General features: G+C 38.8%; 1 protein-coding gene across 1 annotated transcript; it reads left to right on the top strand.

Annotated features, from left to right (window-relative positions):
- Nucleotides 1-180: 180 nt before the first annotated feature.
- TTPA (alpha tocopherol transfer protein) lies at nucleotides 181-16,526 on the top strand. Its single transcript, XM_063169417.1, has 5 exons — nucleotides 181-398; nucleotides 7,795-7,948; nucleotides 9,156-9,349; nucleotides 12,472-12,582; nucleotides 14,019-16,526. The coding sequence occupies exons 1-5, from the start codon at nucleotides 204-206 to the stop codon at nucleotides 14,190-14,192; spliced, it is 828 nt and encodes a 275-aa protein (XP_063025487.1). The 5' UTR covers nucleotides 181-203; the 3' UTR covers nucleotides 14,193-16,526.
- Nucleotides 16,527-16,704: the final 178 nt, after the last annotated feature.

The raw sequence follows: 16,704 nt of genomic DNA, 5'->3' as shown, positions 1-16,704 counted from the left end.
AAAAGACAAGCCCAGGAGAGGCAGGCCGGGGAGGCGGCGCACCTGCCGCTCCCCCGCCCGGGGCCCGGGAGGGTGCTCAGGGGTTAACCCCGCGGGGGCGGGGGCAGCCGGGCCGGGCCGGGCCGGGCCGGGCCCCGCCGCCGCCGCGCTCCCCTCAATGGGCCGGGGCCGGCGGCGGGGCTGAGCTCGGCCGTGCCGCGGGGATGTCGCAGGCTCCGCCGGGCGCGGGGCACCTCAATGACCTGCCCGACCACTCTCCGCGGGTGCGCGGCGCCGTGTCCGAGCTGCGGCGGCGGGCCGAGGCAGAGCCCGGCCAGCGCTGGCCGCAGCCCCTCTCCGATGCCTTCCTGGTGCGGTTCCTGCGCGCCCGAGACTTCCACATGGACCTGGCCTGGAGGGTGAGGAGCGGCGGCGGCAGGTCCCGGTGGCCGGGGACGGGAGCGGCCGGGCTCGGGGAGGGCAGCCCCGGCTCGGGCTGTGGTTGCCCTCTTGGGCTGTGGGATGGGTCCGTGCCCTGCTCTGCCGGGTCGGGCGAGGCCGAGCGCGGAGTTCCAGGGTGTAACTAATGATTGCTTGTCACGCGTGTCCTCGGCGCGGCACCGAATCAATGTGCTGGCTCAGCGCGGTGCCGGTGTGGCAACACGGGCTGTGGTAAGCGCGGGACAGTCACTCGCCGATCCAGTAAGTGCGGTAAGGTCACAGCTCCGATTAGGAAACGGTTTCCTTCAAAGGACACCCCTGTCATGATTATCAGGCTCAGGTTACTAGCAGGCGTGCTAGATTCGCTACAGACTTATAATTACTGTAAAACTACGAGTAAAAACTTCTTTTTGCTTGGAGTTTAGTCTTCTACAGAACTCCTAGCAGGCTTTGGTAAGTCGTGGTACTTTCCCGGCTCTTTGTATGCCTTTTGCCACAGAGCACACATTTTTAATATCCAAAGGCATAGCTTGTTATCAGTTTGTTATTTTTTGAAATGGAAGATTGATAGCCATTAAACCTTTGGAACAGAAAGTATTTCCAAATCCTCCCAGGGCAAAAGCTTTGATTCACATGTGCCAACTGAAAGCTGTGTTTCCATGGAATTTTCTGTTGTTTACCGTGCATTGCCCAACAGACTTCACCTATTGGTTTCTTCACCTGTTAGTTTCTGACTTCTCTGGACTGTAGGTTTTCTAAGTTTACTCACCATAAGAGATGATTGTTTGCATATGGATGTTTTGCAGGATCAAGGTAGCTAAAAAAGGAAATTGAGAAATTGAATTAGGCCCTTAATCATAAATAGCTTTAAAAATTGTATTTTTGTTCTTTTCATTTGACTCATGACATTTGCATCATAGCTTTAAACCTTTCCTCCTCAACAGAAGAACCAACGAGTGAAGTCAGATTTCTTTTGTTTTATATATCTTACTTTTACTTGAGGTTCACAAGATTATTTGTATCAAAGTTGTGCACTAGCCACTGTAGGACCATGTTTTTTTTCCCTTTCCAAACAAAAGCCATTTTTTTTCCTGTGTTCCATGGTTCCAAAATGCTTAAAGGGCTTAATAAGGACATATGGATTCCTTAATATCCACTCCTAATTGCATTGTAATTGGTTGTTGCTGGTAATCCTATAGACAGGACGGTGGCACTTCTGAATTTGGCCTGTGTTTTTGCACTTTGATGGGATTGTGAGGTATGTTAGGTAGGTAGGACTAATCTTTGGGAGTGTGGAATCTAGACAAGGTTTAGAGATGGGGGTCCATGAAGTAGCAAATTTCCTATGCTTCTCTTGGAAATCAGCCCTCAACACTGACCTCCTTTGAAAAAGCTGTCTTTTTAAAACCTCTTTAGATTTTCTGGGTCTCCACAGGCTGCTAAGTTTCTGAATTTCAAACCTTCCTTTGAATTAAGAGATTCTGATGTTCAAAACCAGCCTGTGTTTAACGTTTCTGTCTAGAATTTCAGTTCTCCAAGTGCTACAGCTACTTGCACTTAATCTTCTACATACCAGCTGACACCATTTTCTAGAATACTTCTCTTACAGTATGGGAAGAATAACGAAGCATTTTTTTTCCTCTTTCTTTTTTTTCCCCCACAGGAATGTATGTATTGCAATTGGTATATCAAGGCCAAAAAAGAACTATTGTGCAAAAATCTCTCGTGGTCCCAAGTTGTACATTCATCTAACCCAAGTGTGACTTCACACAGAAGTTATGTTAGTACTTCAGCCTAGGCAGAGCTCTCCTGCCATCAGTCCTGAGAGTGGCTTTTCCCTCTTGTCCCGATCTGATGTTGCCTCTTGGTGTGGAGTTCAGGCCAATAAGATTCTCTTGGTGTGGAGTTCAGGCCAATAAGATTCTCTTTGCCCACTGGGCTTCCATGTACTACTGCACAGTATTTGTAGAGCAGCTAAGGGATAATCAAAGTTATTGGTCAATGCATATAAGCAAAGGATGTTCAGCGTCTTAGTACGGGCTTATACTTAGCCTTAACTATGAATCAAGAGGCTGACACCTACCAGACTGGTTTTTTGATGCATTTCTGGTTAATAATTGACACAGATTTATCTGATGTCAGTTATCAACATTTGGAAATGCTTCAGAAAAGAATAATCAGGTAGATTGCATCAAGACATTCCATTTCCAAATCCTTTATGGTGACTCATAAGAGCAATTTTTTCCATTTTTCTGATGGCAATTCCAGACTTGCTTTTAATGATATATTGATATCTCTCATGCTAGAAGAAAATCCAGCACTGAAACAGGTATCTGGAATTGAAGGACTTGAAGAAGAGATAAAACTGTCTCAATTTCTTGAACACAGTGATCATTCAGTTAAGCTCAATAACAGACTATTTCACAGAATCACAGAATATATTGATCTGGGATCGTTCAAGTTCAGCTCCTGGTCCTGCACAGACACCCTGTCAAAGAGTCACACCATATGCCTGAGAGCATTTTCCAAATGCCTCTTGAGCTCTGCCAGGCTTGGTGCTGTGGCCACTTCCCTGGGGAGCCTGTTCCAGTGCCCAACCACCCTCTGGGTGAAGAACCTTTTTCTGATACCCAGCCTGAACTCCCCATGACACAACTTCAGGCCATTCCCTCATGTTTTGTCACTGGTCACCACAGAGATCAGTGTCTGCCCCTTTTTGAATGTACCAGCTGTGTGTGTATGTTTGACTTTGCTGTTATCACCAAAAGCACTCGGATTCACTAGGGATATGTGAAATCTGGAGAACTAGCATCTCCTTTTGGACATAGATGTTTCTTCCTGTTTTATTATGCATTTCATCCTATAACTCTTGCATAGGACTGAGTCTCAGGGACTTTGGAATGCTGTCTTTTTGTACCTGAAATAGATTATACTCTGGGGAGCAGAAGAAAAATGTTTGGCATTGAAACTCTATGCAGGGGTTTTTCATAACATACATATGTAAACATCACTTTGTGGCACTGAAAACCCCCTAACTATCTTTTTTAAAGGATCCTTTTAGGAGTTCTGGTTGATACCAAGGTGTAGAGCCAGACTTGGGTTTTGCATTTGACTTGTGGAGGAATGAGGATTTCCTGGTGCCTTCTGCTGCAAGGGAGTCACTTAGGATGACTGTGCTGCACAAGAAGTGTTGTTTTCTGTAGTGTCAAACACACTGCTGAGTCTCAGACATTATCTCTGAGGATCTCCACATCATTCAAACATAAATGCTAAGTTGAAATCAGTTACTTAGCTGCTTTTCTTCTATCAATACCGAGGAATTCCTTGAAAAGGATGGAAGAGCCCTTACTAGCTCTCTGAGCTGACTCTTGAGGAAACACAAATCAGCCAGGCTTCCCTTTGTGCTAAGCCAGCACGTGCCAGTCTTTTTCCAGTGACAAGGAAGTAACGCATGAAGAATTAGGAAATTTCTGTGTCTCTATAAAATATTTTAAATTCTTTGTCCGTGTATGTTGTGTGTTTAAATTCTGGGTACATTTGTACAGGCATATATAAAAAGCAATATAAAACACATATGTGTAAAGGTTTATATTCTGAAATTTGAGCTATGGTTTCTCCTGCAAAGAATGCCAGTCAAAAACACTTTTTCCCCAAGTATTGTGTGCATTTTTACAACTTCTGACACAACAGAGGCCTAATTCTGCCTATCATCCACGTTACTATAACTAAATAATTATTGATCAAGAAAAATATAATTAATTTACATATACAGATCCATTTGTTTCTCTAACAAGCCCAATGTGTTCTAGTTCTTTTGCTTCTAAGTAAAGTACCAAGTTCACTTTTGTTTGTAGGATCTGGATCTTGGTTTAATTGGTAACTGTAATCTCTAATGTTCAGAAATCTGGAACTATCCCCAACAGACATCAGGGGAAAAAAACTCTTAATTAATGCTGAACTACAGACACTGGAGTTTTTCATCCAGCTTTCCCCCCTTTATCAAGTTATCTTGCATCTATTTTGAGATGCTGAGCAGATGCTAAGTAGGTTATTCCATTTGTAAACACAGATAATTATACATTGAGATGTTTTTCTTGTGTCATTAAGTGTGTGAGCCATTTTTTATACGGGGTAATGAATGTGTCTGTTTTTCCTGAGTTAGGTTGTTTCATCTATATCCAGACTGATTGTTATATGCAACATTTATGTTTTACCCTACGGAAAAAGAATCTTACTTGAAAAAAATTTATACATGAATTTCTGTGCTTAAACAGTGTAAAACTAGAAAACCTCTAAACCACTGCTAGTGTTTGAATTCCTTTTATGCTTAAGGATTACTCTTTTAAGTGGCCATGTGAGACTTGGCTATGTCCAGCTGTAAGAAAGGGGTTGCTTACATAAATAAATATCTACAGAATATCTGCCAAAACTAGCTGTAGATTCTGTGGAAGTTCTCTAATGCTGACTTTCAGAATTAAATAATTTTAGGTAATTAGATTAGGTCTTCAAAATCTGAGAACTCTTCAGCACTTTGTGATTTTCTTGCCAAGGGAAGTATGTTTTAGGCATAGCCAAGATACATGTCTGAAAGGTGCACCACTTACTTGTGTCATGGAGAGTGTCAGAAGTATTCCAACCATATATTTTCTCCTTTATGGGTGTGCAAGTAGGTTAACTATGCCTTCTGTGTGGATCTTGAGTGCATCACAAGCTGAAAATGCCACTCTCTTTCTTCCAAAGTCCAAGAACTTAAATCCTTGTTTCCAACTTAGAAAATGTAAATATCAGGAAAATGATATCTGTCTGTATTGACTAGACAGGATTATTTAGGGTATTGAATTAATATGTCCTTTTTATTCTCATCTTAGTTTTGTCAGGGAGTTCTTCAAAGAGGTGTTTATATATCTTCATGATGTTGTGGTACCACAGATTTTAGAAGAAAAGTGGCAAATTACAAAGCAGAAGATGTTTGCATAGTTGTTTTCAGGGTGGTTTTGTATTTTGCTGCTATTTCAGAGTCTGTTTTGGAAAGAGCAAGGAAGAAACAATGTTGACATTGCTGTCTGGCACAAAGCAGTTGGGATTGCTCAAACAGTGCCCTTTGCAGACAGACAGTCAAGTGCTGACAGAGTGAGATAATCAGAATATCTCAACAGGCCTGTCTTTGCAATTGTAGTGAACTGTTCCACAAATTCACTTACTTTCCCTACTTCCTCCCTCTTTCCTTCATGTTGTTTGTTTGTTAGTTTTAAAATTAACCTAGGCTAAAACTGATTGAATGCAGTCAAGAGACTTCTAATAAAATTCTCCTAATCGTTAAATGTTTCTATGGTGATGGTTTAGGATGAGGCTTTTATCTGGTTTTTTTTCACTGCCAAATCAAGTGGGATTCTAGCATGGTGTATATATATATATCTACATGGTGTATATATATATTAATTTTTGGATCTAAATATGTATTTATAGGCTCTGTTTCCTTAAAAAATACAGCTAATTTCTAATCAGTGTGCCATATATTTTTATGTAATTTTGCTGATAAACAACAATGTTCTATAAATAGTTTCCTCATTGCAATTCACTTGAGAGACTTTCAAAATCATTCAACCTTAATCTGAGCAGAAAAGCATTAAGCTGAAGAAAAAGAATGTTTTATGTAAAATGATACAAGAAGCATAAAAATAGAGGGAAGGGTAGCATTAATTATCTGACATGAGCATGCTGTGAGCTACAGGATGCTGAGTTCCAGGTCCCCCCTTAAGAGTCTGTAGGGATTAATTCAATTTTACTGAAGTTCCTTCTGATCATTCTTCCAATGAAAATACTGAAGAAAATTATACTTTCATAGACACAATAAATTTTTAAAATTTTTACAGTTATATTCTATTAGTTGGACCTGACAGCTCTTTTAACTTTAGTATTTCTGTAGCTAAATACAGAGTAATTGATAAAGGAAAAAAAAAATCTGTTAATACAAATTGTAGCAAATAAAAGACTTTTGATTGATGTTTTCAGTGTAGTGAACACACAATTTGTGAAACTGTGCTGAGGATCAGATTGGGATTTCCTGTTTGATGAAGTATAGAAGCAATTTTAAAACCTAGGCTGTACATGCCACCTTTATGATTTAAAGCTACATTTTGGTTTGCCATGAAACAAGGTACTGAAAAATTCTGGTTCTCAGCTACTTGGAAGGTCTTGGGTTAGAACTCTAAGACATAGCCATTGAGGAAGTTAAAACAAAATATGAATTACTTGTAATAGCTATCTCTCTGCTTTCCAAGCTTAGTGATAACCTCAGCAGAGGTGATACAGCAGAGGCAAATTTTAGTTGATGAGCAGAGAGGAAGCATTTTAGAAGACAGTCTTGCATAGCTTCCTACTTATGCACAATGTCTTAAATAAATTTTAGTTGCAGGGCATAGTTCATTTTTCCCACAACCACTTAGTTAATATTACAGGAGAAAAGTAATTAGATTTGGAAGTTAGAACTACTGCATTACCAACATAATTTTTCACGATTCATCTATAAGATGACCTTTCACAGTGCTGCCTGTAATTCTTCAACACAGATGTCACCTCATAAAGGAACACCTTTAATTGCCTCTTGCTTAGCACTAGTCCATGGCCTTTCAACACCCAGCTGTTCCTGTAGAAATTCTGGTTATGGTGCTGCCTCCCAGCCTCGAGAACCAGGCTGACCAAGTCCCTGGCAACAGACAGAATCCCTGCTTTAGCCTGGCAGGATCTCATTATTTCCACTCTGTGGGAGGGAAATTGTCAAATGTGTAATGGACCACTACTGTGTGGTATTGTCTCATTTCAGAGGGGTGGAAGAGACCTCAAAAATGTTTTGGGGTATGCTGATGAGCATACCTGTTTCAAGTAGTAAACTGGAATTACAGATGACTGCGTGAAAAATAGGGAGGGTGGGAGAGAGTGAGTGAGTGAAAGAGAATGTTCCTCCATAAAATTTTGCACATCTAAATTTAAAAAATCTTGAAGGAGTCTGATGAAGTAGTAAAATGAACAATCCTAAAGGTAACCTGAGCAGAAAAAAAATTGGGTTTAGATGCATTTTACATAGAAACTACAGGGTTATTGTACATCCAGTTTTCTTTCTGACACAAAATGACAACTACAGTCCATTAATGATTTCACTGGGTTCTAAATTCATCATGGCAATTTACTTACTTAGTTGATCGAGTATAGCAACCTTCTGTTTCTAGGAGTGATTTGATTAAAATATACAATAAATTATAGCTAATTTAATGAATTAAACCTGACTGTGACCACATTTGGAAAATATATTTTTAACTGTGCTCCTCCTGTAATAGCTGATGTTTACCTGACATCCGATTTATTTTTTTTTTCCAGTTATTGAAGAATTATCAGAAGTGGAGAATTGAATGCCCAGAAATAAGTGCAGATTTACAACCATCTTCTATTCTTGGTCTTTTGCAAGCTGGCTATCACGGAGTCCTAAGGTCAAGAGACCCACATGGAAGCAAAGTTCTAATATACAGAATTGGTGAGTGACAAAATTGCTTGGAACAGTTCACACCTGATTCTGACGCTGAAGTTTTTAGGCTTTGTTTGTTTGCTTTGTTTCATTTTGTGGTTTATTTTTTTAACTATCACCATTTCAGCAGCAAATCAAAAATATTTTATGGGTACAACTGCAGGGGTTGATAAAACTAGATCGTATCAGAATATCTTAACAAGAATGGTAATATGTTTATGTTCCTTGCTAGAAATGCATTTATGTTAATATAAAGGTGAATTTACTGAGCTATAGCAATTAAATAATTTTACTTATATATTGGTATGGCTAAAGCTGTAAAATCCCTTATGAAGAACCTAATTTTCTTTTCAGTGAAATTCTTGTTGCATCAAAAGAATCTTGAAGGTTAAAACTTGTAAGATTATGTGGGTTATTTGGCTCTGAGTGTCCCAAAAAATCATTTGGCTTCATGTAAATTGTCAAAGCCATGGGCTAAGACTGTGGTACTGATGCAGACGCAGCACAGAGTAGGGAGAACACAAACAAAGGTGTACACCTTGTCATATATCAACATTTAGTTTAGGCTGGGATGATCACCAGCCTTTCATTGTTTACTTGTAGCAAAAGAGCCCTAGCAAACAACACTTGGAAAATTCTTGATGTACCTCCTAAAAATATTTGCAAAAAGCACGTAGTTCAATGCACACCACGTCTCTTTATGTTTGTTTTGGACAGAGACTTTATTTTTGCCAACTTTCAAAGAACTGTCTTATTATCATCTGGTTAGGTAGGCAGTTGTGCCCCCTAAAGCTTTCATCTAGGGTTAAGGCTCATCCCATGCAATTTTTCGCTCAGGCCTCAGAAAAAAAAAGTGAGATTCACTGAGTTGTGCCAGAAAATGACAGTGCTGAAAAGCAATTATATTAATTGACTGGACTGATGATCTGCAGCTTCTGCTAGCATGAGTGTTACTGAATTGTACCTTGTATGGGTCTGTGGCCATAGGTAGAACATGCTACATTGTGTGGCACCATCTACTAAAAGAGCATCAAAGATGTATGAGAGAGCAGGTACACAAATTAACTTATGTACTGGCAAGCCAGTTTATTTCAGGAACTTTGTTCTTGCTGATTAATTCTTTTTCCTGAGAAGTACATTAGAAGCCGTAGGAAGAAAAAGTGCAGGTGTATGGGGTTTTCTCATGGTAATGCAGGGTAATCTATCTTCTCCTCAGGACAATGGGATCCCAGTTTGTTTACAGCATATGATGTGTTTCGTGTAAGTCTCATCACATCGGAGCTCATTGTAAAGGAGATCGAGACTCAGCGAAATGGAGTCAAGGCCATCTTTGACCTTCAGGGGTGGAGATTTGCTCATGCTTTTCAAATCAGCCCAGCAGTGGCCAAGAAAATTGCTGCTGTTCTCACAGTAAGTATGACATAATGCTTTATGCAGCTTCATTGCTATGATTTCCAATTTTTCATCTCTTCCAAGCTATAGTAAATTTTCCTTCTGTAGGCATTCTCAGAGTAAGCAACTTAGAGGAACAAAATCCTAAATCAATTACAAGTTGTGCTTGATTTTACTTAAATTTTATTCTTCTATACCAGTATTTTATAAGAACTCCACCAACCTGTTACAACACAAGAATTTCATGACTGAAGGAGCAGATGAAGCCCGGTTTTGGAAGGATCTCTGTTTGTTATCCTGTTTCATCTCTTCTCTTCCGTTCTTTTGTGCATTTTCTCAATATTTAAAGCATTTGTTCCTGTCTCAGAGAATATTAAAAATAGCGTGCACTGTGAGCAATTGAGATCAAGACACTCCTAACTTGTTACCAGTATGGTTTATGCTTATGTGATCTCCCATCTGCTAACAACAGAATGTATAACATTTATGTTCTGCTTGCTTTCTTCCCCACAACATGAGCATTGTTTTGTGCAAATCACTGTTACCTCACCTCCTGTTTTTCACAAAACTTCTCAGAACTTTACTCTCTTTAAGGCTTATTCCTTTCTGCCAAATTCAGTTGAACTTTGCCACTGGATTTGAGAGAAAAAAAAAATTAAAGAAAAAAGGGGACAGAGAACTGGCAGGCAAGCTACAGTGTAGTCCTGTAATCTTATTTTTCTTCAGAAGTTATGTTGAAAGTCAGTAATAATAAAACTGTTAGCCTGTGATGTGGAAATGAGCCAGGGAGATAATCTCTTGCTCTGATTCGGTAAGGCTCATATCTGAGATTCAATCAAGGCTTAGTCATTGAATTAATATCATCAGAACTTCAGATGTTCTTCCTTTCTGATATGTACTGTAAAACTTTATTGAAACCATTAGGTATTCCTAATTTTGCAAATCTAGAATAAGAACTCCTGGTGTTATGCAGTTTTGGGCCAGTTCTTGTGAAAACAGGACTAATTAGAGTGTTTGGGTTGGTTTCTGAGGTAGTAAACATTTTGCTGGTAAATTTTTTAACCTTGAAATAGAGCAGAAAGGAGGCAGAATAGGATTTGCAAGTACATCTGAAGGTTTCAATTCATTATCTCAAAGCAGGAAATTCTTTGACTATGATGTTTCCATCTTGACCTATTTCTGATTTTTTCAATGTTTTTCAAGCTTCTAAGTGCTTATTCTAGCTATGGAAAAGAAAAATTAAAAATTGTGTGTTTCGATTGTTCTTTTCTAAGAAAAAGAATTTTAATTTTTTTTTCCCCTAATTCCTTTCCTCACATTTAACTGAGTTTGTGAATTTTATCCAGAGATTATATTAGTGTTGTTCAATATAATGTAATCATAGAATATGTTAAGTTGGAAGGGACTCATCAGAACCATCAAGACCAACTCCTGGCCCTATGCAGGACACCTCAAGAGACACACCATGTGGCTGAGAGCATTGCCCAAACACTTCTTTCACTCTTGTCAGGCTTGGAGCTGTGACCACTTCCCTGGAGAGCCTGTTCCAGTGCTCAACCACCTTCTGGGTTAAGAACCTTTTCCCTCATATCCAATAGAAGTCTCCTCTGACACAACTTCAGGCCATTCCCTTAGGAGAGTGAAGAAATCTGCCCTTCCTCTTCCCCTCCCAAGGAAATTGCAGGCTGTGATGAGGTTTTTCCTCAGTCTCCTCTTCTCCAGGCTGAACAGACCAAGTGACCACAGCCACTCCTCACACTACTTCCCCTCCAGGCTCTTCACCATCCTCCTGGCCCTCATTTGAAGCTCTCTAATAGCTTAATGTCTTTTTTATATATGTTGGTGCCCAAAAACTGCACACAGTATTCAAGGTGAGGCTGCCCCAGTGCAGAGCAGAGCAGAGCAGGACAATCCCCTCCCTTGCCTGGCTGGAGATGCTGTGTCTGATGCACCCCAGGACATGCTTAATGCACTCCAGAATATGCTTATAAGTAAAATTAAAGAAACCTTATTTTTAACCCAGTATTTTACTCAAGAAATGTGTCTTGCAAATTACTATCCTGTATCAAAAAACAGAAGTTAATAGAAAGGAAGTATGTACTAAGGAATGGAAAGCATAGTGCGGATAATAAGTGGCATTATCTTGAAAAATCTGATATCCCTGCAGAAAACTGTTTTGTGAAAATCATGATAGTAGGCTTTAAGTATATGATAACCCATAATAGCATTAAGTGAAGATACAAGCTGATAATTTTAAGGTCTTTATCATATATTATATCGAGAAGGAGTGGCACTAAAGAAATGTGTTAGCTTTGGGTTTTTCCTTCCTTACAACTATTGAACTAGTGAGGAGATGTGTTTGTGAGAAGTACCATTTTTATAAGCAGAAAACATCTCAGAGGTAGTAGCAGGTGGGATGTGAAGGGAAGCTGTACTTTCCCCATTGCACAAAGCTTGTTTTGAGCGCTGCCATATTTTCTTTTAAATTTCAAATATATGGAACTTTTAAATGAATACAAGTAGAATCCAAGGTGGTTTATATTATAAAAGCTGTATAGAAGATATTTTTTTCAATTTCATTAAAACAGTAATCTTGTTGTAAAGCTGAACTTCTGTCTTGGCCAAATTCCTAGTAATTTCAAGGTTTATCTCTAAATTATAAATATAATTTATTTAGCTTAAAATTAGTATTTTCAATAGTTTATATATATTTATGTATAATCCTTCAGGCTGTAAATGCCAATAAAAACACATAGCTAAATAGCATTTTGTAAATTAGTAGCAGAATCTTGTGAAAAATATTACTTTAGAAGAAAGTCCGAGCACAAAGTTTATGTACAATATTTATGTGCAATTTGGTGATAGTTTTCTTTTTTGTTTTTCTGTTTGTTTTTAATCTTCAGTCTCACCTCCTGCTGAGGTGAAAAAATGGTGAGATTTTGCCTTCTGATGGGAGGAACAAGATATGATTTTTCTAAATGTTGTTCTTGATTTACACTGCTAGAAAATGCAGGAATTGCAAGGTCAGAAGAAATACTTTAACCTATGAACTAGACAGTTTTTACAGGCCTGTGCTTAGTAATAGAGGTGTTTCAATAATGTTTTCTTTTTCTTATTCTGTTTTCCATGTATGCTGACAGGATTCCTTTCCACTGAAAGTTCGAGGTATCCACTTGATTAATGAGCCTTTATTCTTCCACCCAGTCTTCGCTCTAATTAAGCCTTTTCTCACTGAAAAAATAAAGCAACGGGTGAGTGCACACAAATATTTCTTTCTGCCACAAAACCATTATATGACAATCTGCAGCACTTTCCTTAGGCTCTGTTACTCCTGAGTACTGAGGAGCATAAATAATTTTTGTTTTTTAGTGCCATACAGACCTCTAGAATCTAACAGTAAAGCATTTGCAGTTATTATTAACATGAGTGTTGCAAGTGGTGCTGTTATTGCTACTCTGAAGAGAAAAAACAGCAACACCAAGAGGTTAAATAATTTGCTTGAGGTCACATAACAATTCTTCTGCAGAACTAGAAAGAAATAGGTCCTGGATTTCCCAGCACTCTGCCTACAAATGATAGAGAAAAATGATCACTGAATAGTGTTTTATGGTCCAAGCTGTGCAGAATTAGTAGAAAACAGCTGTTTAGCTCTGAGAGACCTCCAGATTTATACATCAAAAATTGGTCAGACTTAATTTCTAAGTTTTTTTCCAAATAGCTCCTTAGTTGCTTTAAATAGTTTTGCAGTTAGAGATCTGCAAATAGATTTGTATTTGGATGCAAAAGCATGCCAAGGACTACGGTTTGTTGCAGCATAGGAAAGATATTGGAGTTTTCAGCTGGCAGAAAAGTGAAGTGGTAACAGCAGGACTAAGGTACAAAATAAGCAGCCCTGCCTATTGTTGTTCTGATTCTGAAGCCTTCTTTTGGTTATTTTTTGGTTTGGATTTTGGTTATTTGCATTAGCCAGTGAACGCCAGGACAGTAAATCCTAGAAAAGTATCAGACTGGAAGTAATGAACAAGGCTTCAAAATAGCTACAATAAAGCAAGAGAAGAACCAAACCTACAGTATTGAAAGAGTTAAAGTGGAGAAGTAGTCCAGAATCCAATTCCAGTTGGAACTGAAAGATAAGGACTGATATATAGATTCTGTTGAGTATCTTCCTTGACACCTGTCTGAACCTACATACATACTGCATAATCTTGTTTTTAAATACGTGTGGCAGGACCAGATAGTAATGGCCATGAGCCAGACAGGGCTTTTTTCTTGGAAATGACCGAAGGGCAAGTATAAGATATCATGACAAAACAAATCACCAGTATTCCTGTGGTTTAGCTCAGTTTAGCAGTTTGGATGTAGTGTGTACTCTCACCAGCGTTGCTAAACCAGTCTGGAACAAATGTGTAGTTAGTTTTGGCTCCTGTGCTCACAGCTACATAAAATGCAGTTCTCAGGTTGTAGTCCATCCTTCACCAGCCTTCAGATTCAGAGGAGGACAGAGTTTGAGCACCTAGGGGAAACTCACAAGGGTAGTTCCACCTTTTTAAGAATTAATTATGAACAAATACACTTAGTTAAACCAAGCTGGTGGATTCAGCTCTTGCACTGAGATGCTTTGCTGCCTGTTCTCACTCAATAGTCTAGCATTCATACCCAAGTAAATGCTTTTAATATTTTGGTTTAGGTGTACATGCATGGAAATAACTACTTGCAAAGTCTGACCGAACACTTCCCCATCAGCATTCTCCCACAGGAATATGGGGGGGAGGAAGTCTCCATTGAAGAGCTGGCCAAGGAATGGACTGACTTCATAATGGCATCTTCAGATTATCTTCAGAGCATTTCTCTGGTTGCCTAGGAATAATCAACTCTTTTATTAATTCTTGAACACTGGAATTGGAAATAAGTTTAATATGTAAATTTCCATTGTGAATGAAACTGGTATGTCTTTGCAGGGCACTCACTGAATGTTATATTGGCTGCACTTTTGTACTAACTGGAGTCTATCAGTTTGTATGTCTGAAGAGATTAATGAATTGTACATGTTTGTCACACTGTTTGTTATTGAGTAACTTGTATGCCAGAAAGCTGAAGAGTGCATTGACTATCAGATTGATACTGCTGCTGTTAGGTCTTTGGAGACAACTCCTCTGTAATAATAATGTAGTCCAGAACCTTACACTTAGCTCTTGTATCTTGGCTTGTCAAGACAATAACAAAACAAAGAATAGACTGTGAATAGGGTAGTTTGTTGCAGAAATGAGACTACAGGGCTAATTTACAAGGAGTGAAGAGGCTGCTTTTTGGAGTGATTCTCAGGGAAAAAAAATGCTCTTTTGTTAGTTTGTATCAAATTGAAAATTAGTCAGCAATAGTGAGACATTGATGTTACTCTTTGCGCTGCTTGTCTTCCCTTTTTGTCCTAATTAACAGAGTAATCTTCAAGTTTTATCGAAAAACACCACGTACATATTCTTCAGAGGACAGTGTGAATCAGGGGGGAGGAACTGGTAAAAGAGTCATAACAACCTTGAAAATTCTTATTTTCTTTGTTCAAAGTGATACTGTCTATGGACTACTATAAGCAACTCAGATTATTATCCTTTAATCCCCAGTGTAGAGGACTATAGAAGTCAAAAGTTTTCAGCTGTTTGCATTATCTGTTTGTTTCAGAGAGTAAAGTAGGTTATCCTTTGCAGATCTGAAGTTTAGAAATATCTGTTGTATGTTTTAAGGATGCTTTGAGGTCACGTTGGACCTCAGCCTGGGAGATGCTTGGTATCATAATTTTATTTTCAGTACAGTAACTGCTCTTAACTCTGTTTTGTTTTTGCATAAGCACTATATATTTAAGCATTCCAAATGAATTTTCCTATGAATGAATCCATAAAAATGCTTTTATATCAGGTAGTTAGAAATTATAACTTCAATTATTTTGTAATCTTTAGGACATTGGAATGGTATATAGGAATAGGGAAGAGAAATGAAACTATCCTGTTATATTAGAAATGCCTTACTTTAGATTGTGATTAGTAAGGCATTATTGCAATAGTCACTAGAAACTATTCTTTATTAGCAAGAGGAAAATCTGTGAAAGAACCCTTAGAGTACATGTTGGTTGTAGTTTCTTCTGCTGTGATAAGATCAATGCCAGAAATTCTTTCAAAACTGACAACAGCCTTTTTTTTTCCCCTTCCAATTTCTGAATTTCCTGAAGTGCCTTTTTATTTTTTCACTTACAAAATATTTTTATATGGGCCTAAATTTAAAGGAACTATATTTAGATAAATGATTATATGAAAATGCATTTCATATACATTTCTTTTTCTCAGATTTTGTGATACTGTTTTGTGATACGCTGTTTTGTGATACAAAAGCTCTTTAAATAGAGGAGTTCAATGAACTGCAAATTCTTCTTTATAAGAAAATAGACCAAGTAGTCAGCTATCTGGCAATTGTTCAAGTGTGTAACTCAAGTTCCAAGTAATTTACCAGTTGGAGACCCTAAGCTATTGTCTTAATATTACAGTCCTTCAATTTTAATCTGTGAATGTAAACTGCACAAAGGAATGAACCATGTTTCAGTGAACAAGAAAATTTAAACTTTTCCTATGAAACCCATCTCTATTGCTACTGGTTTATGTAGCAGAAACCTCATTTGATTGCATATGTATATGCATATTTAGCTGGGGCTCTTTGATCTTTATTTGGACTTCACCAGCTCTATGAATATAAAGTCCTAAATGTCCTCAAAAATACCCTGATCCTGTTATTAAGTGGTAGCGTGTTTGCATAACTCAGCAGTTAGAGCACTGAGTGCAGTTATTTTTTCCTGAACTGTTAATTATTTTTTAATGTTTACATATTACATAGGAGGTGGGAACTCTTAATTGCCATTGCGGCTAATAATAGGGACACAATATAATTGGAATATTTACATAATGAGTAGTGGAGATATTGGTATGATGTGCGGTGGTGTTGCAGCTTTAAGCAGCAGCCAACAAAACAAAGATCCCTAAGTGCATTATTCTTTATAAACATCGGGAGTGCCTCTAAAAAAAATAAAGTTCCTGTTAAACGGTACCAATATAATTTACTACTGACTGTAAGCACGATGTAATGCACAATTTTTAATGTTTTTTTTTTCTCTGTATTAACATATGTTTTAATTAATAAACCCTTTCTGGTTGAAGCAGCCTCGTCTGTCCCGGATACTAGCGTCGCTTTCGCAGCGATGGGGGCGGCCGCGGGCGCTGCCGGCGGCGTGGCCGGGCCCGCTGTCGGGACTGCATTTCCCAGCGAGCCGCGCAGGGCGGGCCGGCGGCTGCGTGCGCAGGGCGGGCACCCAGCCCGGCCCGGCCCAGCCCGGC

This window comes from Melospiza melodia, chromosome 1 (genome assembly GCF_035770615.1).
Source record: "Melospiza melodia melodia isolate bMelMel2 chromosome 1, bMelMel2.pri, whole genome shotgun sequence".
Taxonomy (NCBI): Eukaryota; Metazoa; Chordata; class Aves; order Passeriformes; family Passerellidae; genus Melospiza; species Melospiza melodia.
Note: the sequence above shows the minus strand (reverse complement) of the source record. Positions and strands in the feature narration are given on the sequence as shown.

Bases quoted from the DNA above. Each gene is read 5' to 3' on its own strand.
- TTPA (XM_063169417.1), top strand. From the start codon at position 204: ATGTCGCAGGCTCCGCCGGGCGCGGGGCACCTCAATGACCTGCCCGAC. The intron at 399-7,794 runs GTGAGGAGCGGC...TTTTTTTTCCAG, and splicing joins ACATGGACCTGGCCTGGAGG to TTATTGAAGAATTATCAGAA. The intron at 7,949-9,155 runs GTGAGTGACAAA...TCTTCTCCTCAG, and splicing joins AGTTCTAATATACAGAATTG to GACAATGGGATCCCAGTTTG.